This window comes from Podarcis melisellensis, assembly GCF_964234715.1.
Source record: "Podarcis melisellensis genome assembly, chromosome: 15".
In the NCBI taxonomy this organism is placed as follows: domain Eukaryota; kingdom Metazoa; phylum Chordata; class Lepidosauria; order Squamata; family Lacertidae; genus Podarcis; species Podarcis melisellensis.
In genome coordinates this window covers 36,896,951-36,909,175 of record NC_138532.1, presented here as the reverse complement: position 1 = coordinate 36,909,175, position 12,225 = coordinate 36,896,951, and the positions used below count along the sequence as shown (strand labels likewise).

The 12,225-nt window shown below is 44.1% G+C and overlaps 2 protein-coding genes across 13 annotated transcripts in view; one reads left to right on the top strand and one right to left on the bottom strand.

Annotated features, from left to right (window-relative positions):
• NF1 (neurofibromin 1) overlaps positions 1 to 12,225 on the bottom strand; it is a 159,691-nt gene that overhangs the window by 39,798 nt on the left and 107,668 nt on the right. For all 7 annotated transcript variants that reach the window (XM_081890100.1, XM_081890099.1, XM_081890101.1 and 4 more), the window contains 4 exons: positions 6,416 to 6,848; positions 5,368 to 5,708; positions 2,807 to 3,009; positions 1,029 to 1,222 (listed from right to left, as the gene is read on the bottom strand). In XM_081890100.1, coding sequence (XP_081746226.1) covers positions 1,029 to 1,222; positions 2,807 to 3,009; positions 5,368 to 5,708; positions 6,416 to 6,848 — 1,171 coding nt within the window. The remainder of the gene's footprint in view (positions 1 to 1,028; positions 1,223 to 2,806; positions 3,010 to 5,367; positions 5,709 to 6,415; positions 6,849 to 12,225) is intronic.
• The window catches only part of EVI2A (ecotropic viral integration site 2A), a 172,658-nt gene continuing 169,757 nt past the window's right edge, over positions 9,325 to 12,225 (top strand). For all 6 annotated transcript variants that reach the window (XM_081890665.1, XM_081890668.1, XM_081890667.1 and 3 more), the window contains exon 1: positions 9,325 to 9,681. The gene's annotated coding sequence lies outside the window, so the exon portion shown is untranslated. The remainder of the gene's footprint in view (positions 9,682 to 12,225) is intronic.

Genomic DNA, 12,225 nt, shown 5'->3' with positions numbered 1-12,225 from the left:
AAAAAAGTCTCATGCTGACATTTTTACTTAGAGCAATCTTCTTTGACTATCTACCTGTGCAAGCAAACTTTTGCTCTTTGCGTGCGCTGTGTTAGTTAGTTTGCTTCATTTTAATAATCCATTTATTTATTTTTAAATGGCACTTTTGCATTTACTACTTATCGGGTGACCTGGAAATGCAAGACTTTTAATGGTAAGATACAAATTTTGTCAAACCAACCAACAGGTGATCTCATAGCTTTTCCTACCCCCAAGTTGGGAATGCTTAGCATATTGCCACCATGGGATCCTTTGGAACAAAAAGTGGGATATAAATTTAAAAAAAAAACAAGGGGGGAGGGACCTGAAGCAATCCAGAGACACAAGGGAACACCAACAGCAGTAAATTGTTAGGAACAAGGAGAGCTGAGCTAAGAGGGAAGAAACAGAGCAAAGGACTAGCCTGAGGAGAAATATTAAGGGAACTTAAGCAAACCACTGAATTTGACGAAGGCAAGAAGCAAACGAGAGGATCATGGGAGTAGCCTACTTCCAAAGAGTTTGTTCCTGCCTTGACCAGAAGGTGGAGCCTAAACCCATTCTACTAGTCCCGCTGGCCAAACGGAAGTAATATTACAATTTATTACACTATTAAAATAAATGGCTTTCTCAATACCAGCCAAATTTGCATACCTAAGCCAGAATCAAACACGGAAACCGTAAAAAATCAACCGATTCAACAGATCTCCCTCAACAGTTTCAAACTGGATGCTTACTTTTTTGGAAGGTTCTGAATATGACATTTTGAGCCCCTTTCCTTCCAAGGTCCAGCAAAAAATAACAACAGATGTTGCAGAGATGGTTCAAAGATAACAAGAGTTGGATATTTAACATGAATTGCAAACACTTAAGGTAGACGTAAATTTATCTTTATTTGTGACTCTAGCAAGACTAGAAGCAAACCTTCTAGCAATTAATACTTAACCGACTGTCAAGGACATTGTTTCTCCCATAAACAGATAAGATCTGCAACATAAAAAAGGCAATACCTGGCCCAAGCTCCCCCATATCTTGGCTTGAATGGAAGGGTACATCTGCTTCTCATTTATGGTCATTGTGATGAGCTTATCGAGAATAGCAGTGACCCGCTGGCGTTTGGCATCGTCATTGTGTTTGCAGAAGCGGACCAGATTCAACAACCAGGGGGTCATGTATTCCAGACAGAGGTGTTTCAGTTCAATACCTGAAATAAAATACATACATATTGAAGTACGTGTGGAGGTCTCAGAGAGGGCGTTTCTCCCTTAGAATAGGCAGAATTCTGTGCAAAAGCTTTCAAGGTTATTATCCTATAACACTGTCCAATGAAGATTACTAGAAAGAAGGAACGACGTCTGGGATCCAAAGGAGAGCAAATAGTTCTTCTGCATGCTGCCAAAGGTGACTTAGGATGGGTGTTTCTTGAAGTGCATCTTCCCATGCTGCATGGCAAACTAACTTTAAAATGGAGGGGGTTTTCAATAGCAGTTTGAGCTGTGGCACTGAAGAAAGCTGGCAATTCTGCCGGGGCAAACAGACCCCTTGGAAAAACAGGGGCATACATACCACAATGTATGGACTGGGACCAGAAGGCCTAAACATATATTACATTTCATGTGAAGGGCAACCACATGAGGACTGGTCTATTTAGTCCCCGCCACCCCATGAAATGCTATCTCTAGGGATTTGTGACTAGAGCCACCATTGCCAAGTCTTTTAAGTACCAGACCTTTTTGTTTACTCAGGCCTCTTGTAATTAAGTTGCCTCCTACGGTGGTGTTCATTTATTAGTGGAATGGGTAGGACTTGCCCTATTGATATATTATTGGATGCCTGTTCTACGTATTTTGCATTGTTCATTGTTTTAAATTACGCTTAATTGGTGTATTTTATCTTTTTAAGTCACTTTGAGGCTTTTTCTGTTGTATAAAGTGACAGAAAAATGTAAACAAACAACAACAATATAATGCACTCAAAGGCAGCCCTTCAAAAGAGGGTGGCGGGGCTGGAGACAATAGATTTCAATCTACACATGGCCATTTATACACAAGCAAGGCCAACATCCATGGGCTCAGGAACATCCAACCAGCACGAAAGCCTGCAGTCTAACACTGTATCCCTTTGACGTCATAATCTATGCCCTAAGTAAACATCTTATTTTGGCAAGTTAAGAGAGGCTCACTTGAATTCTGCAACGTGTGTCCTGGTAACATTGGGTTGCATCCAATTGAATTCTATTCAGGGTAGACCATTGGAATGAATGGCATTAAGTTGGCTCTCTCCATTCATTTCAATGGGTCTATTCTGAATAGGGCTAATTGTCAGATACAATTCGTAGCCCTCTGCTTAATTTCAGAAGAGGCAGCAGACCGCTAGTGTAAAGACAGAGCCGTTTTTAAAAACACACTTTAATATTGGACAGCAAAGTTTATTTTATAAAATTGGTTCAATCTTCCGGGGGGGCGGGTGCATTTTCCCGGTAAGCAAGAAACCAGGAAGACATGGTTGATTACTCAAATAAAATAAACTCAGCTTGGCGTCGTCCTTGGCACACACGGACTGCAGTCTGTATCATAACACTGCCTGGCACCAGATTAGGACAGAGATAAGTCTGTTACATTTGGAAATGGGCACCAATGGACTTGCTATGGGTTGTGCAAAGGAGGAACATGATCGGAAAAACACTAACCAGGAAACACTTCCATTTATGACTTTGGTAACAGTGCTACCCAAACCCAACATCTTTCCATTGTCAGAACAAGAGCAGAAAGCAAGTGTATCTACTTACTAGATTTGCTAAATCCGGAAATGCATTCCTCCAAAAACTCTAAGGTGAGGTGGGGCTCATTAGCTGCCAGAGTCTTACTAATAGAGACAATAAAAAGGGTGTTGTTGGCAGGGATACACAGACCTGAAGTTTCCAGTAACTGGCCTTCAATCTTTAAATTAAAGGTACAGGTTAAGGCACAGAGAAGATTATAGGCCGCAGACCTGCAACAAAGAATAAGGGAAACAGTTAAAAAAAAGAATCTTTCATCAATGGGGACTAAAAGGCTTTACCAAAAAACACAATTTCATAACACTTGAAACCAGGGTTGCTCTCTGGACTGTAGCACCGGCTCCAGCTACCATGTTGGATTAATCATTGCAAAAACCCCAAATTTAAATCCCAAGGAAATCTCTCTCTCTCTCTCTCTCTCTCTCTCTCTCTCTCTCTCTCTCTCTCTCTCTCTCTGTGTGTGTGTGTGTGTGTGTGTTTGGGGGGGGGGAGAACTCAATTAAAATAAATATTTGTTGATCAGTTATATGTGCATCTGTTGGTGAATCAACTAATTAACTCTACAAAAACTGGCATACGAGAAAAAGGGAGATCTAAACTTCCCGTAATTCCTTTCTTAGATATTCTAGGGCAGAAAAATATTTGACTGTTCGGACCTCCTCTGATCACCAGACAGGGCCAGCAGGAAATGATGCCGTATAGGGAAGTACTTCTCCTCTAGCCCTAGAGAGAGTCCAGACTATGGAAGCAGTTCACTGACCCTAACTCATAAGAAATCAAATCAAAAACTAACCCAGGCATAGGCAACCTCGGCCCTCCAGATGTTTCGGGACTACAATTCCCATCGTCCCTGACCACTGGTCCTGTTAGCTAGGGCTCAAGGGAGTTGTAGGCCCAAAACATCTGGAGGGCCGAGGTTGCCTATGCCTGAACTAACCTGTCCCTAAAACAGGGGTAGCAGGTGGGGTGGGGGGACCTCTGATCTGTGAGCCAATATTGGCCTACTGGGGGTTCCAACTTGGCCCACAAGGCCACTTCCCACTTGCTGGCTGTCAAGTGACATCACCCGATGGTTGGAGGTTCAATCCTGCTTGGTTCACTTGCATGCACAGTTCCCCCCTTAGAGAAGTAGTGCACACAGCCAATCCGTACAGGCAGCAGGACTGAACAAACACACACCAGTTGATGTGCAGAGAGTTCAGTCCTTCTTGGACTGGGAACGGGAGCTCCCTCATACACCAAAACCCTGCAGAAAACAGGATTACGGTTTCAATTTCCTATCTGCTCTTCGCCACAAGATTCCAGGGCAGGTTACAGAAATTTAAAAATGTGATATTAAGAACCGTTTAAAACAAACAAAACTGGTGTGCTTTGTCACTGAAGGCTTTGTCACTATCTCCCGCCTACAATGGGCCAACTTGTGACAGGGTGGTAGGAATGTTCACCAGCTTTGGTTGTCATTCCCTTGACAGGAATGCTCTGTCCTTGGTGATACAATGTCCAGACCCCAGATGTGGAATCCGCTGTATCAAGATAAGCTCGTGGAACCCTGATTATAAAGCTATAAGGATGTTTGTTCCACATCCTTTCTTCCTTGAAGGAAGTTGGGGATTTGATTGCAACGATGTCTAAGTTAGGGAAAAATGAGACTGTTCATACCGCTATGGGTGGAGATGCACCATCACTTTCACCAAGAGCTTGGTAAATATGTGACAGGCAAAGGAAAGGTCAGCTATGTAGACAACATGAAGTTGCCTTTATTCATGGCTTCCAGGATCAACTCTAGTGTTTCCATCATGAGTGAGTATACCTTCATGCACTGGTTCAGCCACTTTAAATCCAGAGTGGTTCTGAGGCTGCTGGGGTATTTTTTAGGGGGAGGGGGCATGTTTTCCATATGGTGTCCTTGCCTGTTAACCCTGTTTGGTTACCAGAGAATATCTTTCTAATCCGTTGAAGATTAGTCTGCCTAGGGACCTCCAGAGAACACAATTAAAGAAGAGAGCACATTTTCTTTCTAGATAGTGTATGGGTTGCCTTGGGCATGTCCTTAAAAGAGGCCTTCCCCCCTGTGAATGGATGAGAGAGCATAGGGAATGCCTCTTCCAAGATGGCGTTTGCCACACACAGTTTTCAGAAGTACTTGCAATTAAGAAATGTTTAAAACACGCCAACCAATGAATCAAGAACTTCTTCTTAGTCTATTAAAATACTTCACAAGTCAATCGGTCGACACCTCAATGGCTTGAAAAATGATATAAGTGTATATATGAATCCTAAACATTTGTAGTGTATAGCATTAAGTTTCAGTAACCTCAAAAGCATTTACTTTTACATAATGGCTGCAAGTGAGACAATCGGGCTTCAACACTAACCAAGGCAAGCAAAGAGCTCTGAATGTAAAGGTGATCCACAATACACAAGGGGAGAACCCTGGCTGCATATACAACACACCGGCTAAATTGTAGCCGGTATGCTTCAAAGCAGGATGTACGGAGAAAAGGCCAATAACACCCTTAAAGAAACTGGTGCCTGTTACAAAGTTTCAGTTGAAATTAAGAGATCCATACCGTAAACTTGGGTCTGAGCTCCCTAGATTGAGCAACGCGATATTCAGCAGTGTCCCAGGCACATCCTTTGGGCGGATTTTTGTATGCTGCGGTATGGAGTCGGGCTGCGATAGCTCCCACCGCGTCCGTATGTGAATGATGGACTGGACGATGGCATCACACTCCTGGTGCATGAAAGTGAGAGGCGTGCCTTGGTTGGCGATGGTTAAGGTGAACTGGTTTTCATCCACAAGGCAGATTTCTTCTATTTCAGAGGCATAGTAAATGTCATTCAAAAACACCGTCTGTCCCAGGACCCTTGTGCGCTCCGCTGAAGTTACTTGGACAGCTGTAGAACCAACCTATGGGAAGGTATTTAGTTTGTACAAGGAAAACATGGTCAACACTCCCCCCCCCCCAAAAAAACAACCCAGTTATGTTACCTCCTTTTAAAAAGAGTAAGGGATTTCATTAGTTAACAGTAAGCTCAATTTATTCTTTATATGCCATTTCCAAAAAGGATGGCACCCGATCTCTATGGGAGTATGTGTATTAATTACATACAAGAATCCTAACCACTCTGAAATCGGGTTCTTCTCAAGGAGTCAAGCTATTTAGCAGGAGAAAGCTGTGTGAACTGGTTACTTTAGAACAGAAAATGGTTGACTAGCAAGCTAACATTTCTCCTGGTTGATTTCTAGCAAGTGGTCAGTCACTTTGAGAGAGATGGTGAGAGACAGAGATAAAATCTGTTACTGATCAGGAAATCTTGGTCACAACAAGGCAAGCAGTCTTGTGCATGGCTGTGCATGAATAAAGCTTTCAATAAAGCAGAATTTGTTTACAACTGCATACAACTGTACAGCTAAGCTTAATAAACCCCAGCTCCCATCAGCCCCAGCCAGCACAACCAGTGGTCAGGGATGATGGGAGTAGATGTCCCACAACATCTGGAGGGCCATGCAATGCTCTGCACTTGCTCATTTTAAATGGAGAATCCACACTGCCCTAAACGTATATATGGCACAATTCCCTAAGGGCAAAGACCACATCGTTGCATGAGACTCACTTTAATAGAAACTTTGGTGTCTTTGTGGGCCAGCTTGAGCGCATTGTGGAAAACCTTCAGGTCTTCTTCCAAGGCCAAAGTGGCTGCCGGGAGCTTCTGCTGCTCATGCTCTATGTGCTCTGCCAGCTTCCCAGGCGAGTCAATGAAGATGAGTCTCTTGCTGCCTTTGAGGCCCGTCAGAAGCCTCTCATGGTATTTCGTGTACTCCCTCACCCACGAGTTGCAGTTATAGATGAAAACAGCGGTGACGTTTTCGTAAGCAAGTCCCGGGAAAACAACAAACCACTTGGAGAGGAAGTCCGTTTTGAAGCGATTGCTGGGGCCGGCGTGAGTGAGGTCCACCACAATCTCATATGGCTTAGCGTAGTATGGCTTCAAAGTTAGCAAGACGTGGTATATCAGCAGATCACCATTTATCTGGCCAGTCTTGAACCTAGAAAGGAAAAATAAATAGCTGAGAGGGGGGAAATGTTAGGGTGCAGCTTGGCTTGAGTCTTCAGCAACAGCAATAAAAAAAGAGTGTGAGAGAGAGATTACCCCTTTCCCCTAATGGAAAACAGGAACACAGAAGAATTAGCTCCAGGGTGACTTTGTTGGCAAGGGACAAACAGCAGTGATTAGAATTTAGACTTTGCTCATCTGTCATGTTAGACACAAGAAGGAATTTTAAAGAACGGAAGAAATAACACTGAAATTTTCATCTCCTCTTGAGGAAGAGGCCACAATAAATGCAATTATTATAGACAGAGCTGGTGCTATACTAAAGGCAAATCTGGGGAGATGTGGATGGCCCAGGAGGGCCATAATTATTTCACCACATATCTGAATTATTATTATTTTTTGGGGTGGGGTTCCTTTGACTAGGGGCTGGGAAGGAGAAGAAATGTGACTATATGAGATCTGAAGATGTCATCCTGTGGAGCAGGAGTTGTGCCCTCCAGATGTTGTAGACAACAACTCCCCATGTTGTTTGTGGGCTGATGGGCACTGTGGCCCTACAACACCTGGAGGGCACCAGGTTGGGGAAGGCTTTAATATATGAACGTGAATCACTGGTGTTTGGAAGCAGACATTTCACATGGTTGTATTTCGTCAGAGCTGCGATTGCGTGCAGCTCCTTGTAGGAAACTGCAGTCTGATTAAACCAATGTTTGCATTCACGCACTGTATGGCTCAGTCTTGAGGACTGATTCAGACATTCAAATGAGGCAGGAACTGTTGAAACAGCGCACATGACATGCAGAAAAGACTGATGACCCTCATTGTAGTCTTCCAGATTGCATGGACCTTGTTGCAGGAGATACACACATTTATGCTTTTCATAGATGGAGAATCTCAAGTCCATGGTACAAGTGTGGCCCTCAAGGTTTCTCTATCTGGCCCTTGGGACTCTCCCAAGGCCACACCCCTCACTGGTCCTGCTCTGAGGCCCCTCGGGTGCTTTAGCCTGGCTGGAATGTGTCCCTGACCTATGAGAGTTGTGAAGGTGAAGAAACCTCTGGCTCTTGAGTGGCTGGAATGTAGCCTACTGTATGATGGTAAGAATCACATCTACTGCTCCACTCACTTTCCCCTCTGCTCCATCATCACCGGCAACCAGAAGGCTGCCCATAAGGCATGGTGGCCCTCAGCCTGAAAAAGTCTCCTCATCTGGCACTGGATTTTGCTGGATTACAATTCCCATCATCCCTGACCACTAGGCCATGCGGTTTGGGGCTGATCAGAGTTGAAAGCCAACAACATCTGGAGGACCACAGGTCTCCCACCCTTGCTCAGAAATGTGAGTCGCTTTTTGGTCCTTGAACACCATCACTGTGAGAAACCTATGGTGCACAAACACCTGGAACTCCCCCATAGGACCTCCTCCAACTCCAAAAACATTCCCTTTAAAAAGCACAGTGACAGATAAATTTCCTAACCTCTCAACTGGAAAAGCCACAAAAGGGAGTAATAGCACATCAATTACTCTGAAATTGGCCTTCCCACTTAAAGGCACTCTTAAACTTTTCCTCTATAAAAACAAACCAGCAACCCTATCTCAGCAAGGATTCTTCATCAAACCCCGATTTATTTGCTTTCCCTAAACTTTCAAATTACGCCCGCGCTGAAACACGAAAACGAGGTCATTTATTAGAGCAGTGCTGCCCTAATTAAGCAAGTACTGGCATTTCCATTACAAGCCCGCCATCTGATGGGATTATAATTCAGATGTTTCATTTGCCAAGAGCTGAAACGTGGCATCCTGCTGCTTAATTGGATGTGTCTAAGAGCGCTCAAATGAATAGCAGGAGATGAAGGGACAGGAGTGGAGGCATTTAGATGCTTTCAGGACACCAAACAAGCCCATGTAAAGCAGTCGTACACTTAATTAAAAGCTTTGCTGTTGTTTCAGGAGGAAAAGTCGTTCCAGCAGAGAACGTCTTAAAATGCCGAGCGCGATAGATGTATATGCTGCAGATATTACTCAATGAATCTAATTCCTTAGGGAGGTGTAACAGGTACACTGGAGTAGTGGAAGATCACCACCATTATTTGTTCAACAGTCCTGTGTACAAACGGCTAGAATGAAGCGCTTAGCCCAAAGGATGAACTCTCTGTAGTTTTACGAAATATAATGAGGAAATTGTGGCCCTCCAGGTGTTGCTTGGCCAAACCTCCCACCAGATTTAGCCAGCTAAAAAAAGTAATTACCCTACAGGCAATTAAAATAAATGTGAAAGCAGCCCTGGAAAGAAACACACACCGATAATTTACATGGAAGTCTGAGTGTCAGACAGATCTCAATAAACTGTACAGCGAATCTTTGCCTCCATACTCAAGAGTTGACTCAACACACAGGCTCTAGGAACCTGCAATAAATCAACTTCCCCACCAAATTGATTTACATAGAAAGAAAAGGGGGAAAGATGACCGTGGCAGTGTACTCAGCTGCTTGGAGAAACAGGCTTGCCTTAAAGCAAATGCCTTATCCGTCAATCTGGAGGTCTAATTTAGGCAAGATGGTGGTTCTCCCTCCCTCCCTCTTAACACGTCACGGGGTACATACACCAGAAAGGAAATGTGTCATCTCTGTGGTTTAGTTCTCTAAATGGAGAACTAAACACCATGTTTCAGAGGCACATTCACTTTCAATGCATAAAAACATCCCCAGCTTCTAGACTCCAGAATCTAGAGTTTGCCACTGTAAGGCAGACAAATATTGAGGTGCGATTAGCTAGCGAATCACAGACCTCCCGAGTCAAACCCTTCGCTGACCTCTCCTCCAGGTAAGTGTATGTCTACCTTTTATACTTGGTTCTGTTTCTATCTTTCCTCACAGCAGGTCCCAGATTGAGGTTTCCAGTACCAAGAAGTAAAACTAACTTGTTCCAATGAGCCTTAGGTAGCAAAGCAGGAAACGTACTGAAGAAAGCGAGGGCCTGGTGCTAACTGAACCGCAAATGTTATTTATGTAACAGAGGAGGGAAGGCATTCTTGTAGGAGAAGACAATTAGAAACCTGTCAAGGTGCTTAGGGAAAGCCCAACACACTGTTTTCTAACAAAACAGCCACTTTGCCAGAGTGAGCTTAGGTGGAGAAAGAGATAAAGAGCCTTTAATGGTCAGTTCCTTTGCTCTTGTCTGTTTAAGTGAAATCCTTAACACCAACCATCAGCTACTACAATTAACAGTGAGTGCTTTGTGCCGGCAGTGGAGGCACATAAGGCAGCATTGTAGTCATCACGGTGTGGCAATGGTGGGCATCCGAGGATGCTTTCAGTTTGGTATGACTGGCACCATCCAGGCAGGACAATCTAAAAACAACAAGAATATCTGAAAGGTTGGGGGCAGGGAAGGAAGCCTCAAGTACCACCGGCATCATGTGTACTCTGGGCGTGAAAAACAAAAACCCAAGTTTTGCACAAGGAAGAAAAGGGGCGGATGTACATCTATTGTAAATTTTTAATCTGGAGTCCCTGCCCTCCCTTTGTGGGAGGGAATAACAAAGATTGAGGCAGTAACACCTCTAAATACCAGTTTCCAGAAACCAAAGGAGTAGAGGGTGTTCCTGTGCTTGTGTCCTGCTTGCAGGTTTCCCCCAGGCATCTGGTCAGCCACTGTGGGAACAGGATATTAGACTACATGGGTCATTGGCTCCTAGCTTGTGTCTGGTTCAACACACAGCCAGAGAGTGCAGAAAGAGCTGGTCAAGCAAACAACAGAGGGCTAGAGATGAACACAGACTGCAGTTGGTAGAAGACAGCTTTATCATTTGATGCTCATACATAGGAGATGCTTTAGTTCAGCAGGACACCACGGACTCTGTGTGCACAAGGTCCCAGGGTTAGTAGAAGGAATTTGGGAAGCAGGGCTAGGAAAAGCCTCCACCTGAACCCTTGGAGGGTCACTGCCAGGCAAGGTAAACAATGCTTGGGCTAGATCAGGGGTGCCCAAACTTTTTTCAAAGAGGGCCAGGTTTGATGAAGTGAATATGTGTGAGGGCCGACCAAGTTGTTGCGCTTTTTTTAAAAAACAATTCCCCCCCCCCCAAATTGTTGATATTTGCAGGACGGTACCACTTCAGGTATAGGGGACGTGGGTGGCGCTATGGGTTAAACCACAGAGCCTTGGACTTGCCAATCAGAAGGTCAGCGGTTCGAATCCCCGCGAAGGAGTGAGCTCCCGTTGCTCAGTCCCTGCTCCTGCCAACCTAGCAGTTCGAAAGCACGTCAAACTGCAAGTAGATAAATAGGTACCGCTCCAGCGGGAAGGTAAACGGCGTTTCCATGCGCTGCTGTGGTTTGCCAGAAGCGGCTTAGTCATGTTGGCCACATGACCTGGAAGCTGTATGCCAGCTCCCTTGGCCAATAAAGCAAGATGAGCGCCACAACCCCAGAGTCGGCCATAACTGGACCTAATGGTCAGGGGTCCCTTTACCTTTACCTTACCACTTCAGGTGGAGGAGGGTTGTAGTTTTCAATGGGATCTCTCACTAAAATTCTCTTCCTGCAACATGCAAAGTTAGCACAAGGTGCGTGGAAGGAAAACTCTCCCAATGTGGGTTAGATCTGCAATCTCTTGTTATATGATGTGTCCTTTTTTACATGTGAACTGGCTTTATGGACTCATGGGACACCCAATTCCACGGTGGATGTCCAATTTTTGAATTGGGCACCTACAGATCTACAGGATGCACACAGCCCCCTTTCTCCAAAGCATTTCATACAAAGGAAGCACCATGCAGGCATCAAAACAATAGGATGCCCCTTCACTGACTGCCGAAGGAACATGTTATATTCGATGAGTAATGTAGCTCTCAAACTGAACTGCCTTAGAGTTGCTTTTGTGCTCTTCTTTATATGTACAGATTGCCTGGGGCTCTTTGTTCATGATCACAGGAACATGAGGGCGTTGTCCTTTTGTTTTGCTGGAAAGCCCTGGTGTATCTGAAGGTTACCAGAGATATAGCAAAGGCACTAAAAAAACTTCTCAAAGAGTCTACCTTCTGAAGGGCTTTTTCATGAAAAAATGATACATTTTGGTTGTATTGTATAACTAAAAACCTCCTCTATTACTTTTCTGCAAGGCACTGATGGCTTGTGGAAGAATCTTTCGCAGAAGCAGTTTAAGTTTCAGCACAGATGGGAAAACAGCCATGACATTTATCCCTTCCAATTTTAACAGAACAGAAGATGCTATAAATAACCAAAAGAGAAACTATATTTTTCTTAATATCTATGAGGCTTGAGAAGAAAGAACATGAATTATGAGCAATCAACCTTCAATCTGTGTTTAGTTTATAAGATGAAAGCCATTATACCTTAGACCCAA